The sequence below is a fragment of the Haemaphysalis longicornis genome, unplaced genomic scaffold (assembly GCF_048455015.1).
Source record: "Haemaphysalis longicornis isolate Haplotype H1 unplaced genomic scaffold, Haemaphysalis longicornis Haplotype H1 scaffold_4, whole genome shotgun sequence".
Classification (NCBI taxonomy): domain Eukaryota; kingdom Metazoa; phylum Arthropoda; class Arachnida; order Ixodida; family Ixodidae; genus Haemaphysalis; species Haemaphysalis longicornis.
Window position 1 is genome coordinate 40,877,699 of NW_027526361.1, and position 17,160 is coordinate 40,894,858.

General features: G+C 44.5%; 1 protein-coding gene across 1 annotated transcript in view; it reads left to right on the forward strand.

The window, feature by feature from the left end:
• Positions 1–15,351, forward strand: part of LOC144178556 (LHFPL tetraspan subfamily member 2a protein) — an 82,581-nt gene extending 67,230 nt beyond the window's left edge. The window contains exons 2-5 of the mRNA XM_077706496.1: positions 3,198–3,439; positions 7,379–7,630; positions 10,000–10,113; positions 12,668–15,351. Of these exons, the coding sequence (XP_077562622.1) occupies positions 3,253–3,439; positions 7,379–7,630; positions 10,000–10,113; positions 12,668–12,810 (696 nt within the window). The 5' untranslated portion in view covers positions 3,198–3,252 and the 3' untranslated portion in view covers positions 12,811–15,351. The remainder of the gene's footprint in view (positions 1–3,197; positions 3,440–7,378; positions 7,631–9,999; positions 10,114–12,667) is intronic.
• The last annotated feature ends 1,809 nt before the right edge of the window (positions 15,352–17,160 follow it).

Consider the following 17,160-nt stretch of genomic DNA (forward strand, 5'->3'; position numbering starts at 1 on the left):
TTTGCAGAGGTGTTCTATAACGAACGAATAGTGTGCTTATAAAGTCAATAGTCCAGGTGGAAAAATTCGGTTCTTGTCGCAATCTAAGTGATATTCAAGTTCTTAATACTCGCCGCTCGCTGCATGCGGCGCACCCATAACGCCGCCTTGTGGCACTGTCGACTGTCTGCGCTCTGCGCAGTTACGAAGATAGTTTTGGTGGTTTGCCTAGCGAGTAGTTATAATAGTTTACATTTAGCGTCTTGGTTTGCAGTGTGCGGGGCTGCAATACCACATGGTCAGTACCCTGCTGTCAAGCAAGGAACAACCTCGCACAGAAGATCGAGTGCCTCAACCACAGTTCCTTGAATTTAAAAGCACTTCTGGGACCATGGCCATCTCCCTCCTCTCAGCGTAAAGTGCTAACCGCATTATTTGAATACCTCAATGACAACGGCGTCGCTGAGCTGATATAGGACCAGACCATCCTTGCACTGTACAACCGTCCATAGACTTTTCACGTGTCGCACTGACGGTCCCCAACGCACACGCTACCTCCTTTTTTTTTACTTCTTTTATTTTCTTCTTTCTTCTGTCCCTTCCGCCTTTCTTCCTATTGCAACTTTATTCCCTCCTCCCGTACCCCGCAGAGTAGCATGTCGGCGTTAACATGCCGGAAAACCTCTCTGCTTTCCTCTAATAGAGAGCTCTCTCTCTCTCTCTCTCTCTCTCTCTCTCTCTCTCTCTCTCTCTCTCTCTCTCTCTCTCTCTCTCTCTCTCTCTCTCTCTCTCTCTCTCTCTCTCTCTCTCTCTCTCTCTCCTCTCTCTCTCTCTCTCTCTCTCTCCCTGCGTCGGCGAAGGTTACGGCGACCTGTAGGTAGTGCTGGGGCCTTCTGTAGCCGGGCGCCCTGCCTTCGGATGGAGATTTAACAGCTATGGCTGTAAAACTGTTCCTTTCCTTTTGTTTCACTTCATTTTATTTCATTGTGTTTAGTTTCATTTATTGGAGCCGAAGGCATTATATAAGGCGGTGGCCAATTATGTAGGGAAACTCTTCACATAAAAAATAAAAAAATAAAAGAGCAGAGGAAGAAAGGAGCTACTAAAGGAAAGAAGGAATACGTTTGATTCAAGCGAATGAAGCCTTTTTTTTTTTTTTTTTTTGACGACAAACAGTGATTCATGGCCGTAGCAACGTCTAGTTCGCTTGTTGTCTCGACGCTCCCAATGTTTCCAACGTTTCCAATGCGCGCGGGGAACTGTTTGAACATCCATCCTGTGATTGTGAACGGGGTTACAGATGCAACGGAATGGTATAAGCAGGACCGATGAAAATGATCACCACGAGAAGGAAAGGCTGTCTCTCTCTACTGACCACCGCGAGAACGTCGCACGCCGAGTCATCGGCCAAATTCTAGAACCTTTAAAACGCGGCGGTGCTGCTCGTTCGGTTAGCTGCAGTTCCAACTAGGTTGATGTCAGCTGCTGTATTTGTGTTGTAAAATGTCAGCTGCTGTAAAATGTGTTGATTGAATATAAAAGAAAAAGAGGAAGAAGAGGTGGAGGAGCAAAACGCGTATTCGAGCCTATAATAAAGAAACAAAGGAAAGGGGGGGGGGTCAGCCCGCTCCCCCATTGCTCTGGGGAAAGGGGATAGTACAGGGTGTGGGTGGGAGGGACGTCCCCATAGGAGTGATATGGGGGTCCCGGCAAGTCGCAGGTAGGGCAGTTGTAGGGGTATGCTGAAGGAAAAAAAAAAAAAAAAAGAAAACTGGAAATTGCTGTGTAGTTGTGTTGCGCACGTGACACGTCCGTACTCTGTAACACTTTCCCTAACCCTAACCACACTTGCGGTCAATTGAAAACACATTTAACTGTGATCGTTCATTCACATAAACCGGAAATTCAAGTATATACACTGCTTGCATTTTCTTTATTGCCTTGAAAAAAAAAAAGTATGTGGTGGCGAAATTCCGTTGTCGTCGTCTGCTGTTCCAGCACACGACGCCTTGTCTCAATTGGCTGTATAAGCGCCCAGTGAAGCATAACGTCACAACATTACTGCATGCACTGGTCTGCACTACACTGCACTGTCTTCACCATTCCAAGGTTTAAAAAAAATGCCCCTACTATCGGTCTATGCCCGTCTCTCCCTATGAGCCCATCTCTCCCGCCCGGCTATGCGTCAGCTACTGCACCGTCCCTCCTCGGTGTGCTTAGCGCGTGCGATGCGAGATCGGCCCAACCAGTGCTAGAAAGGCGTTATCTCCCACCGTGCCTAGCTGCCAGTGACGTCACACCGCACCACCTGATCGGTGAATTAGGCAGTCAGCCTAGGGAGCAAGAGGTGGCGCCGTCGCCACTTGTCGCGACGCGCCTTTCCTGCGTTACCTAGATCCATTTCTTGCGTCGGAACCATGTCCGGGATCCGTAGACCGTATTTCGCTAGGCGGACTGCTTTGACAGTGACCACGCGCAAACGTCACGTACCGGGGCGTTCGCCTCTCAGTTGGGACTAGTCGGGTGATGCGCGGACTCACGCGGCCCGTTAGCCAATGAGCGTCGAGGATGAGGCTTCACTCACCGGGGCCGCCACGAAACACGCGAACACTATTCTAAGAACGATTCACGATCAGAGGGCCTCGAAATTCATTGGTCTCGGCACCAGCTTCTGATCATCTCGTTTGTTCACAGCACGGAGTGTGGTCCTTTCAGGCGAGTTACTCCTAAATTCGTCATGATAATCGTAACCACAATCGCCAATAATAACATTAATAATAATATATTTAAAATGTCCTGTACATACTACAAAAATTTCTACCGCTGAAATGCCCTCTATATGAAGTGTTTTCATTGTGTTGCGCTGTAATAAACCACTACTTTTTCCCATCCGTATCACTTGTGCATACATGCAGTTCTCCTTGCGAAACGATATGTACGTCACGTGTTGTTGTTGCGATGCGTACGCGTCAGCATCAAAACTGTAACGTCGATCTTGGGAACATCATTGAAAGTGACTCAGTTGTGTATTTACTGCTGAACCACCCGTGAGCAAAACTGACTTTTGAATGGAATTGAATTGAATTGAAGTTTATTTTTCTTAATAAAGATGACGCATGTCGTCTGCCTGACGTCCTTGCAGCGTAAATGTAGTGGCCGCTGAGTCGGTTATGCTGTGAGTCGTTTTCGTCACTGTCCGTCGACTCGCCATGCCGCAGGCGCCGTTCGAGTTGGCGCGCCGTGACCTGACGTGACCGGGGGCGGTGTGGCGCCATGGGTCACGTGATCGTGACGTCGCGCACGCTGCTGTGGACCCTGCTGACGGTGGCGACTTCGCTGTCCATGCTGGCAGCCGTGGTCACGCCCACCTGGCTGGTGGGAGCGCCCAAGCGGCCGCTCATCCGCGGACGCCTTTCCGGCGTCACTGTGCGCCCTCCGCAGCTCTACGAACCCTCCATAGGTGCGTCTCTCTCTCTCTCTCTCTCTCTCTCTCTCTCTCTCTCTCTCTCTCTCTCTCTCTCTCTCTCTCCTCTCTCTCTCTCTCTCTCTCTCTCTCTCTCTCTCTCTCTCTCTCTCTCTCTCTCTCTCTCTCACACACACACACACACACACACACACACACACACACACACACACACACACACACACACACACACACTGCTTTCGCCCAGTGAATGGGACTGTGGAAATATGTTGATAATTACGGTATTAGCTTCAGCAGTTCTGAGCGGAAATAAAACGTGATAAACTGTGGCATAAAAGTGTCAAGATTCGAAAGCGCCCAGCCGCACGACTACATAATTTTTTATTCGAGCAGCACTACAAGTTACAACAGGGGCGCGAGCCGACCACCACTCGTTGCGACACGCCTGCAATGGCCACTCGAGTAATTTGGTTGCGAACAATTCGCGCTAGGCACTGTTATAAATAGAGCGACTAGGATGATCCAGACGAGGGGCTGGTAGTCTGTTCGGATTATGGGGAGTTCGGTGTAATGGGTTTTCGACTGTGTTCCTGCATTTGCCACGTGTGAATCAGCGGCATCGCCTGCGCGAACAATTTAACATTGTTGCCATTGAAGAAGCCTAAAAAGCATGTTTACCCTCTCTTCTGAGAAGTACTTTCGTGTGAGAGATGTACTTTGGTCTTTCTGTAGCTCACTAGTGGGCGATAGAGAGCGATGCGATGGGAATACCGGACGGAAAACGAACAGACGCACCGAAATTTGGTCTTGGCAGATTTTAAAGTAGTCCCTTTTTAAACATCCTCCGGGAATCCGTTGATGATAGAGAAAGGAAACGTTTTCGGATTTTAAATGCGCTAGCATTTGTAACTGAGCTCTGCAACTTGCCTCCCCCTTGACCGCCGCCCTTATTTTCTGCTCCTGTAAAGCGTGCTTCACTACAGTATGACAGTTGGTGCGGCGGAGTCCCTGTTCAGGGGCAAAAGTTGTTTGAGGCAAACAAATCAAATGACGTTGAGAGTGAACATTAACTAACAATGAATGAACGAATGAATGTAGAGGTAAATGAATAGATTATTTTTATTGAGTGAGTGGGTTTTGATTGGTGGGTGAGTGAAAAAGTGGGTGAGGGAATCGTAAGGAATGCAGGGGGAAAAACGTAGGAATGATTGCCAGAGTGGGTAAAATGAAATTGCGCAGAAAAAGGAAAGAAAGGAAAGCAAAAATTCTTCTGGGAATCTTTCTGTGAAGTAACCAAAGTGACATAATCGCAGAAAGGGACATTATCAGCGAGGTCATCTGTGAGGCTGCTAGCAAGTGATGTCATTGCTATTTAGCGGCTTACCGTTGGTAAAGTCCAGGGTGCTAATGAGTTTTATTGAGTATTTATGCTAATTATCACAAAATTATTACTTGCGAGGCACGAGGCACGTAACTTCTGAGGCACGTCGATTGACCTGGCATGGTTGTAAGTGTCATTAATCAGCATAGGCTACTTTGCACTAGTATTATGTAGCGTGGAAAAGGTGGTGTTCTTCCAGGTTATTATTGGTTTAGCTTTGTAACTGAAGAAAAACTGTGAAGCCTTTTTTCTTGTGCACCAGTGATCCACAGAAATTTGTGCTTACCGACACGTTGGCATAATATAACCACACGTATGGAAAACTCAGCACGCACTGCGCTGAAATGCAAGTTGGTTCATTCTAAAGATGGCCTCGTAAAAATGAGAGACTACTTTTAGCGCAAACTACTTTCAACGCAATTACGAAAAAAGAGAATGGTCATGTGACCCACTAGCTCATTTTCTGCACTAGAACCTATGATGTGTTATGTGCAGCTGTGCGATTGGCTAAGGCCAGCAAAAGCAAACCGCAGGGTTTTATAAGCTTGGCTTGCTAAACAAGCTATGTTTGCTTGAATTTAATGCATATTCTTTTTATAGGAGTAAGAATGGTGGGGTAAACAGTGGAAGTTACGAATGCACATGTAAACATAGAAGCACCAGCGTGTACTGTGCGCACTATGCCGGTTGTAGCTGCACAGCCATCCGGCGCGTTGAGCTTACAGCGGCCAACTGGCATAAGCGACATTGTCTTCTGTGACTCTATTTGACGAGCATACCCAGTGTAACAAAACTTGGCTGGGCACAAATCCGGTCAAACACAAAGCGAGTGCAGATAGCAGTCCTGAGCGGTATCAAACCGCCATCTAGAAGGACAGACGGTAAGCAAGGCATTTTGCTGTTCGCTGCATTTGCTCAAGTACCTGCCCTAGATACTTCATCGCAGACGTCACGAAACACACGATTCAGCAGGGGAATCAAAGTTTCAGCTTAAATCATTCAATTTCTCAGTGAATGAAGCATCACTTGCTGCCAGACAAGCGCTGGGGGCACTATAAAACACCAAATCTTTCGAATAAAAGGATCTTGTATTTTGTCTTCATGGCCCCTTTAAAGGAGTACTGACACAAAATTTCAAAGCTGAGATAACTATGTAAAAGCCTTCCTTTGTCTATGGAAATATCTCCCAGCAAGTTTCAACAGTAACATTTCAGTATAACATATTTTAAGTCCAGTTTAATCTTTGTGCGCATAAGAAAGCTCAGAACAGATACCCTTTCAACATCGGCATCAACATACGCAATCTGCCCCTGGCCCGAAACTGCCAATGTCAGGACTCCTGTGACGTGACCAACTCGCTGGCTGCGGTTGGCGTACGCTAATCCACCATGTGTATCACGTCACGGTTTTGGGACTGACGTCATGCTGCCCGGGCACGTGGAGATGGCGGAGACCACGGCCGGTCCAGGCGCTCGCACATTCATACCGGCAGGGGTGCGACGAGAACGGTGACATCATGAGCACCATCCTGTCGCCACCTGAATGTCCGTTTTGTCGAAACCGAAGCTGACATGAATACACGAGGCTGTAAATAATTATTTACTCTGCGATCGGCCGTCTAATGTGTCATTCTGTGATAAGCGGGCTGGTAGGCACCCATAGCAGCGAAAAAAATGTAACATGAAAATTTCGTGCCAGTACTCCTTTAAGGTGCATCGTGGAGTATGTGCTCTTTTTGCCATTTTTGGAAGAGACATTCGCCACACTTTGTAGCAAACAAATGCACTTCTGTAGAAAGAAAAATGGCTTCACAGAGAAGCTAATTCATAAAGATAAACCTTATCATGGAAGTGCTGCGGTTGCCTTCTTTTTTTAAAATAGGTTAACGGTGGACATTTAGACTTTGGTATCGTTCACTGGATGCAAAGGCTAGGATAATCCTACAAGTGATGTTAAAAGTTACATAATCACCTCTTACAAGAATGCTGCCCCCCTTAAACAGCGCAACGAGTTGAAAAGGTGCGATGTCAAAATTGCTGCCAAAATACTGCACTGGGCAGTGATGGGGTTTGATTTGTGTTTTTTGAGCTGCAAAAATACTGATTACATACTCATTTTCACTGGCAGAGTGCCTGAAAGAGTGTATTTTTCACATGGTGCACACATCGCATGTCTTGCTGAGAAGCATCTCAATTCTCTACAAGGAAATCAGTAGTGGTGTGGTCCAGTAGAACTTGGTGCTAAGCTTGTTTGTACATACATGCATGGCCCCTGTAATGTGTCTCTTACTGAATACCATACTAGTTTAGCGTTACTTCTTTTTTTGGCAGCGTTGGCAGCAAAACGTTTTCTGCTGCTTTGTCACTTCGGAAATGTGTTTTTTGATCCATTTATTTACTGTTTAGCAATCATTTGGGGCATATTTCAAGCAAAATGTGGTAGAATTTCAACGATTGCACGTGCAAATGGCAACTGAGAACCAAAAGCACTTTGTTATTACAAGGTTATCTCGGTGCAAGCTACGCTGTACCGTACTTTGACCGTTTTGAGAAGTGTGCGTCGATCGTTGGCTCGTGTCAAATTTTTTCGCGCAGGGCTGTACAACCGGTGTGTAAAGCTGCACCAGATCGACGAGCTGTTCACGGACAACTGCGCGCCGTTCGTGACGTCGCTGTCCATGCCGTCGGACGAGTTCCCCAGCCCCTGGAAGGCGTCGCTGGCCTTCTTTGCCGGAGGCCTTGTGCTCATGGCGGTCACCGTGCTGGCATCTGTGCTGGGCTGCTGTGTGCAGAGTGTGCTCAAGAAGAGCATCTTCACAGTCTCGGGCACCGTACAAGCTGTCGCCGGTGAGGGACCCTCATATTGCTTGGAGTGCCCCTAGCTCGGTGATTTTGAATTAAGCTTCGCTGTGCAGGATAAATCTCGTTTTTAAGTAACCCTCCTTATGTTGCAGCAGCAAACGATGGAACTGTGTTCAGAGATTATATCGATGAGAATCGCAAGCTGTGGTTGGGACATTGTGCTGCTGAGCCCAAGGATGCGGGTTTGATTCCCGGCTGCAGCGGCCACTTTTCATATGGAAGCAAAAAGCAATAACGCCTGCGCGTTTGAGATTTCAGTGCACGTTAATGATCCCTGGGTGGTTGAAATTAATCCAGGGCCCTCCGCTATGGCATTCCTCATAGCCCAGGTGTAGTTTTGGTGCATAAAACCCTGAAATTAATGAATATCTCAGGTTGGAATTGAAGGAGGAGAACAAAAATTGCTGATTTTCTTGTACTGGTGAAAGGTCATCGAGATGGGGCAAGAAATGGGCGAATGAGCATTCATGCCATTTTGCCATTGATTAAACTAATTATGGCATGAGGAACCAATGGCTATTCGGACCTTTTTCAGTGGCAAGCACCTGGTTTCCTCAATCCAGAAGTAGTGCGGATAATGAGAACAGTGATATGCGTCCTGGTTGCACCAACGGTGCCACGCAATGATCTGTTTATGTCATCGCGAATGGATACCCAGTCTAAAATCACAACAGGAATACCGCAAAAACCTAACAGGTATTTCTTTCATACGACAAAGAACTTTGTTGTCACAACAGAAGTCCTGTTGTTACGATGCACGTTTTTGTTGTAACAACAAAGTCAGTTTTCTCAATGACAAACATTCCCACAGTCATAACAGAACTACCATTTACACTATTCTTCACAGTGGGCAGTAACATTCAAACCGTGTGCCACTACTGATGGAATGATCATCAGGATCATGACGAGGCAGGTATTTGTCACAACGTAACATCAAAATCAGGACAGAAATACAGCACAACAGAACATCAGAATCATGACATGACAAGAATAGGACAAGACGACAGTATGACACACAAAAATACGACAAACCAGAGAAATTTTATTGTCATTTTCGACTGGGTAAGCCTTACAAACATACTGCGGCCTAAAAATGTGGAAAGTTTGTTTGCCTGCAGAGCTGAACAAACTTTGGCTTCACCGTTCCGACTTCACCACGTTGGTCGTTTGACAGTAAAAACAGCCATAGAATGTATAGATCACTTTTTATGCCTTATTTTCTCTAAACCAGCACAACCTATTAATTGATATATTCATTGATTAAAGCTTGCCAAATAATGAGGTGAAAAATTGTGGTACCTTTACTGTGTACCTTTACTTGAAATGCAATCAACGTCTACAAGATTTACCCTGCCACACTCGATAAAAGAGGCGCAGGCAGGATGCAATACTCCTCCCTTTCTTCTGTTATTTTAATGCCATATTTTTTCAGGTAATATTTTGTTTATTGATTTTTTTTTAATTTACCCACAACTGTTTGATACTATGGCAGTGTAGCAGGGGTTGGCAGAGGTCAATTATTGCAGCTATAGCCCGGACCATGCTCTGCTGGATCCATTCTCTGATCCCATGCCAATTGGTGTCATGCAGTGGGAGCAGCTGTGAGAACCATTATTGTAGCTCCAGCTGCATCTATTGGCAGATCCCATAAAAACTGCTTGCAGCAGTGAGACAAAAAGTAGTTATATGGTAGTGCTACCTGTATCAAAACACAAGCATAAGGACTGCATGGAAAACTAAGTGTCCTCCTGATAGGCTACCTTATTGCTCCTTGCTGTATATTTTGGGAATTTTGTTGCTCGCAAACAGTGACCTGAGTGTTACTAGGCATAGTATCATACAAATTGGCCATCAACTTCTATCCTTCCGTGAAATTTAAGTGTGCACATATCAGTACCCTTCGTGCAAAATTTGTAATTTTTTAAATAAAAGTTTATTCAATCAATCAATCAATCAATCAATCAATCAATCAATCAATCAATCCCCTGAACAAACAGGCCCAGAATGCAAGACAGGTAAATAATGCATTCTATATCTCATGCCCTTGTTTCAACAGCTTGCCCTTTTTGTGACGGGTTAAAGCTGAGAGAGGCACCCCCTGTGCAATATATTTTTGTACTCGTGCATGGAGCACATCTCATTTTATAGAATTAACTGTGCTGCTTCTACTGCAGCTGGCAGCAGCTTGCGCCAGTGGTGTCGGCTTAGTGCTCGACTACCCGGGCCGCACATTTCTCACTTCTTCAAGGACTTCAGTTCGTTTTGGAGGAACGTATAATCAACAGCCCCCTACATCTTTTCTCCCTCAGTTGCTGTTTTGGCCCCTGTTGACTGTGAGGCTGTCTTTGCTGCAGGTCTGATGTTCCTGCTTGGGCTCCTGCTGTACCCAGCTGGCTGGGGCACTCGCAGGGTGCACACGGTCTGCGGGCCACACTCAGAGCCCTTCATGCTGGGAGGATGCCGGCTAGGTACATTGAACCCTCACCACTGAAGGCTGGAAACTTGCTTGCCATTGTCCATGGCTGTCATTTCTTTGGGAAATAGTAGTTATTATGTCTGGATTTTATCTGGGAGGTGCAGCTGTTTTTGCTTTTTTTGTTGTTGTTGTTTCTGTCTGTAGTCTGTTAGCTTGTCAGCCTAGCCACAGTGCACCATTGGATTCCTTCATGGTGTTGAATTGATCGTTGGGCTGACCTGAGGCATTGTGTCCAGTTGGACATAGCTGTCGTGAGGAATCACGACTTTGCAATGTGATGCATCGCTATGAAGCTGACTGAGGCGGCAAGTATGGCAAAGCCCAGTTAGTAAATTCTCCATTGTTTTGTTCTCACCACGGTTGTCAAAAAAAGCTTGCGCCTGCCGTGACCTCCATCTTGGGGCGTAGGATGGGAGGGGACACTATCTTGAAGCTGTAACTGTCTTTTTCATCCATTTCTCAGAAAACATTTAAGTGTACTTTTAATGCAGGTCTCGTGAGTGAGAGCTTTTATAGCTTTGTATGAGGGAGACTGTGTTCTATGTCGCAGCTTTTTATAAATTGCTAGCTTTGTTTTTTCGTATGGTTCGATGTGTGACCCTCAACCTTACTGTCTAGACTACAAAGTTTGAGAACAAAGCTTATAAAACTACCGTATTTTCCAGTCTATAAGTCGCGCTTTTGTATAAGTCGCACTCCCCTCAAAATGGCATTCTTTCCGAAAAAAAAAAGTATATAAGTCGCACCAGTGTATAAGACGCACCAGTGTACAAAACGCACTTATTAATCAGGTAAACTCACTGAGGATCAGTTTGTTAGAAAGTGCGGCGAACAAACATTGTTGCGGTGGATAAGACGCACCAACAAAAATTTCAGGAAAAAACCGCGACTTATACACCGGAAAGTACAGTACTTGCTGTCCTATCATTTTAGTCCTTAGGAATACAGCAGATGCTTTGCAACTGAAAATTAGCTAACTAGAAACTCGAATCCCTTTGGAAGCTTTTGACATTGCAAATTAGCACCAGTGTGCATTTTGTAGTTACGCCTGCTTACTAAAACATTTTGAAGCACATCCTACGTAATTTGAAATTGTGTCAGCAAAATTCTCCCAAGAGGCACTCATCTGAGCCTCTTTCTAGAATGCAAGGTAAAATACATGCACGTTTATACAGTGAACTGTGTTCTCCAGAGATAAAGCTAACAAAGCAACTAGGTCTTGAGATAATTTGCAAAAGAAAGTTGCACCCTGGACAACGGCAAATGAACGTAAGAATAGATATGCATGCGAAATTTCAGGGATATAGTGTTGGTTCTTTCTATGTTCATGGCCCCTGTTTCTGACATGCATAAAGTACACTCTTAATCCTCTTTCAATGCCTTTTTGTTACACTATTAGCCCTCTTTTACCGTCTGTCCCCTTACAATACAAAGGCAAGTTGCTTGACTCCTGCAACTGTCTACGAATGTGCAGTAATTGGCACCTCGGGACAGAACGATTCCTGATCTCGCACTATTTTTCAAGGCTTGGCACCTCTGTAAAATGCAACGGCTCCATTTACCATATTTTTGCACATATAACCTGCACCAGAAATGCTAAAATTTCAGGGGTAAAGTAGAGGTGCGGATTTTATGCGAGGCATTTCCTTCGGTGCAACTTCGCAGCAATGCGCATTGTGCTGCGACGCCCCTACAGCAGCAACAGTGACTAAGCTTCTCTTATACCACTGTTAGTGCTCGTTTTTCACACACAGCTCAGCAATATAACAACTTGACAAAAATATTGGGCAAGTCAGCTAGAGTTTTCTGCAAAGTAAAGAGTGCGAGTGCCAATACTCAAAAACACCATGAAAACACCGCTACACACTATGATGATGATAGGTACGAGTTAATTTTGTTTGAAATGAGACGGTGGCTTTCGACACCACACTGGTCTATCTTTAGATGCTTAATTTATTGTAAACTGTTTCTATCTGTTACCTTTTTGCTGTGTAATAATTGCATTGTGCATTCATACAAGAATGGTAGGTGGCCGCGCTTCTTGATGTTTCATTGAATAAACCATTCACTCTTCATGTTTCGTTGAATAGACCATTCAAAGCACACTTCAAGTGCCTTTGCACTGATTGGACGGCTAAAGTTCTGTAAGGCTTAACAAGCCGCGTCCGTAGGCCTCATGGGGATTGGCCAGGAACCGGAAGCGTTGAGGGGCAGTGTGCTCGCTTCACAAAATTCACAAAGCTACGAATTAGAAATAAAAAAGTAGTAGAATAGTATGCGCCATCTTACATCTGAGCGTGATGGCGTGGGAGTAGAACAGGCACACACCAGTTGTGCGGAACTCCGATTTTCGGGAAGCTACGAAGACGCCAGTCTACTTGCTGACTTAATTTGTGCCATAAGACAAAGAAGTAAAAATGAAAGAAAGAGACACAAACACGCTGTAGGAGCAAAAAATGTTTAATAAGTATTTGCATGCTTTTGCCTTCAAACCATGTGCCCTGAGGAGTTTTTATTCATGGATTCGTTTCTTTTGTCCCCATCAGGTTGGGCCTTTTTCCTCGCAATCGGATCTACGCTCGTGACGTTTGTCTGCGCCGTGCTGTCCGTCCAAGCTGAGGTCTCCACGTCAAGCGACAAAGTGCAAGACGAAATCCTCGAGGGGAAGAACCTCATCTGCTTGGTGTAGCTGTCATCCACTCGCCTCGTTCACGTTTCTGGCGGCCACCTTGACTGCAGTTTGGCCCGAAACACATTCACTGCTTGCAACTAGAAAAAAAAAAATGCTCATCAAGCTGCTTGGTGGAAGCCAAATACCTCTCACTTGACCAACCAAAAATTAGACTTGTGTTGTGTGGGAAGCAATCTGTTCAGCTTTCACACACGAGGCATGATCTGTGGGAATGGTACTTGTAAAAATGAGGGCAACCGTGTAAAGCTTTACAAAGCAGAAACATGAAGGTTGATGGGCTGAACCAAGTACAGACAAACCTTGTTAATCCGAACTTGCTTAATTTGAACTTCTGCTTTATTCAAGCTGACGCTGCAGTCCCAGCAAAGTTATGTGTATTTAAAAAGCTTTTGTTAATTCGAGCTTCTTTTAATTCGAACAAATTTTCCGGCCCCCCGAGTTCGAATTAGCGAGGTTCGACTGTACATTGAAATACTGCACTTTGCTTGACATGTTGAGAAGTTTGGCCTGCCTATTTCCTCCTCATTTTTAGCTGTACTTCTCGGAGAGGATAGTATTGAGTACCTGTTTTATTTGTAGTGTTTTTGTGTTGCTGCTAGCGCCACAAACTGTCATCTAGTGACTGTATCTATGACTTCCTTGCATGGTTTGTAGGCTTTAGGACTTTGACCAAAAGAAAGGTGTATCGTTACAATTCAGCTTTTTTTTTTTTTTTGAGCAGCTATAGCTAAATATACCTCTAATTAATCACATTAGTGCTTTGAACACATGGTAGTACCACCAAATCCTCAAGCCACATTACATTTAGCAATGCTTTCATGTGTAGCATTTCTGTTGTTTTGGAGGGCTTAGCTACACCCCTTTTTTTGCTTGTGCCTTTGTTACCTGTGTTCTGTTTTTGCATAGTTTTTTTTTGTTTTCTTCACATACACATGGTCGGTCTCTAAGTGAGCTATTGACAACTGCTGACGTCTGTGCTTCTACAGAGACCCTGTATGCCAAAAAAAGGCTAATAGGAGGGCAACTCTCTGATACTTTTAACCGCAAAAGCACCCTGGGCTAATGCTTCCGAGTCTGAAATTTTTTTAGCACATTTCTATTGAATGCTGGAGCACATATCAAGTGTGTATTTTGTGAGCCATGCACATCACAGGCTTTCAGTGACTGAATCGTGATGAATGCTTTAACGTGGACTGAATGCGACAATGCGTGTGGCACCATACTTTTCTGGCGAGGTATACTCAACCACGTTTTCATGTTGACATCTTTTGAAAGTCTAATATACTTGCACTGTTTTGAACTCGCTCCCGCCCCTGATGTAAGTGCCCCAAAATGGTTTGCGGCGACTTGCTTAAGTCTTCCAGATGGGGTCTCGAAAAAAAAAAAAAAATGCAGTGTTGTGCTGAGGAACAAGTAATTCTTAATTCTGCACCCTGTTTTGCACTTGTTAAATGCATGTTCATGAGCGATGTGTGGATTGTTAACAAGGGAAGCAATGGATGCTATAAAAGCTGATTCCATTGAACTTTGTTTCTGACAAGCTGTTATGCGAGCAGCGGTCTTACCTAGGCGAACTTTCATTTTGGGTTCTCAAATCACGTTTTAGCCATTCCAATGTGTTCAATTTTAGATGAACTCGGAGAAAAGACATAACCCATTTGTGCCAAAACACCAAAGCTGTATTGCCATTCAGTATTGCCACTTCTGCTACGGTTTTTGTTAGACAAAAGGGTGGTTCAGTTTATATCAATAAGTGGAGCAATAATTCGATGCTAGAAATGTGGCTAGATATTAGTACTGGTGCTTTTATCGTTGAACCTCATAGGTTTTCCTGTAAGAAGATGGAAAAGTTGCTAAAGATCTCCGGCACAAAATTAATGTAAAGATTTCTGGGGCAGAAGTAATTGGGTTCACAGTTAATGTGAAATATTTCAGGTGAAAAATTAATTTAGCTGACATTTTCTTCAGTGTAAGAAAATGCCAATTTGGAATCTCAAGATTTTGTAGGTGTACCTTAATTAGCCAAGTTTTTGTGATGGTGCAAGCACAGTGTACATATTAGTCTTTTAGATGTGCACAAGCCCCTCTTACTCGTTTCAACAAAAATTCAGTGTCCGGTGTTTTGCAAGATATTTGTCCTAGGGCATGGTACGTTTAGTGTAACCATACACAGACATCGTTTGTTTCATAGGGCTCACTGCTGCCAGCCTTCTGCCTGCCTAGACATTTTTGTCTACAGGCAGACTTAGAACATGCCTTGTTATCTATATACTCAGCTGTAAACCAAAAGCCTCCTGCTGTTACTGGAGCCAAACACACACAAGCTTGACATGTTTTTAACACTCTTTTCTGTCCTTACGTTTAGATACTCCACATTTGAAGGAGCTGTGCGTGTTGGCAAGCTACCACTCCCACTTTCTTCAGTGAATGTACGACCAGTGTCATTGCCTGACCAATGGTTTGCCATGTTTTAGTGCTTGCTAAACTTTGGCCCAGCGAAACTGTTGTATTTTAAATATAAAATTTGTACAAAACTTTTTTCGGTGACTTGAATTTCCCGCACTTTGCAATGTTGGAGCACCGGTATACTGTTTGTAATGTGAGAGCGCTGTTGGGCTCGTTGAGCGATTTTTTATGGGCGCTAGCCGACCATAGCTGCCACAGTTATCAGTCGGCTGTGTAAATACGTTGTGACCGTGAACCATAATTTCAATGGTGGCAGCCAGAAGTGAGCACCTGCCTGAAGTGCTGCGACAAGTGGAAGGTAGAGGTGTGCTGGTAGGCTCGTCAACGATACGACAGTGGAGAACAATAAAGGGGTAAACGATTTCAGCAAGTGTGGCCTCTCCAGTGAAGGTCATTATCCCTCCCATCGGCGTTCACAGCGATGAGTCATTATTTTTACGTGCAGTGGCATATAGGCACGTTGCACTGATGCTTGCTGCCCGAGCAGCAGCACCGTTTCAAACAAACGGTTGTTCATTTTTGGGTAAAACCCGATTTTACCCGATTCTTACACCCCAAACATGTTTCAGGAAATTGGGGTTCAACCCGATTTCTCTCTGAATGGACCTTTTCAAAGGAGTGATCTGCACAGTTGTGGTCTGACGTTACGCCGTTCTCAACCAGTACTTGCTGGCAAATGCTACCCTCACATTGTTGTGCTTAGCTAATGGAAGTTGTGTTGTCGCGAGAACCTTTTCCCAGTTGAGATACGTTCAGCGATCAGACAGGCCTCGAATGGAGACCGACAAGTTGTGCAAGCAGATCACAATAATGTATGCTAACAAGGATGAGGGAACAGTCGATGACCAGCTTTTTGTGAATGAGATGTTTCATTTGCTAGAAGTTATCGATGCTATTTACTGTCATTATTTATTCATTTCCAAACAAATTCCAAATTTTGGAGAGCATTTTGAAGAGAACCCTGAAGCCCCCCCCCTTCCGAATACCAGCTTGAAACAAACACCAATTTTAACGCGTTATTAGTTAAAAACCTCGTGATATCCTCTAAAATAAACTGTGTGTATTATAATAAACTTAGAACATCTATTGATTTAACAAGAAAAAGCCAGAGTTTCGAAATAGTTTCACAAAAACACCCAATTTCTCCCTGAATCTCGGTTCAAAAAATAGCACCCGATTTTTACCCTCCGATTTAAAAAAAAATATAAAACCTGAAAATGAACAACCCTATTCATACATCATGGTGGAGTGGGGTGGTGGAGTTCAGTGTAGGCCCCGCAAAATGTTGCCACAGCACATCAGGCAGTGGGTGGTAATTGGTCAAGACATTTCCACTGGTTTATCAAAGCCCTAGAACGCACTGCTGCCAGATTTAATAGGAAAATTGGTGCTCTTTCAGCAGCCTCTTCACAGTTCAGGGTGCCTATAAAACCGTTGCTGCTAGTCTTGCTCTCTCGACTGACCTCCAGCTCTTCAAGAGCATGGATGGTGAATGCAGCCCGCCGTTCTGAAGTGCTGCCTCTAAAACACAGTAAAACTATCACATCTCACTTCTTAAAACCTGAATGCAAGCCCTCTGCAACTATTACTAAGAGCAAGGTTTTCATATTAAGTGCATAGTACAGTCAACCACAGTAATGAGGTAATTACAGCCCAACTGAGGATATACTGTAAAACACATAAGCTGTAGTTTTGGTAATTTGATAGCATGATAAATCTCTTAGCTGGCATGCTTAAATCTGTTGTGGCTGGTCAAGCCATACTAACGCTTTGTATACAACTTTTGTGAAAGATACAACCACAGGGTACATTACATGACACAGCTTGTACTGAAGGGGGGACACTGGTCTTAAAACAACTTCTTTTAATTTTTAAGTAAAT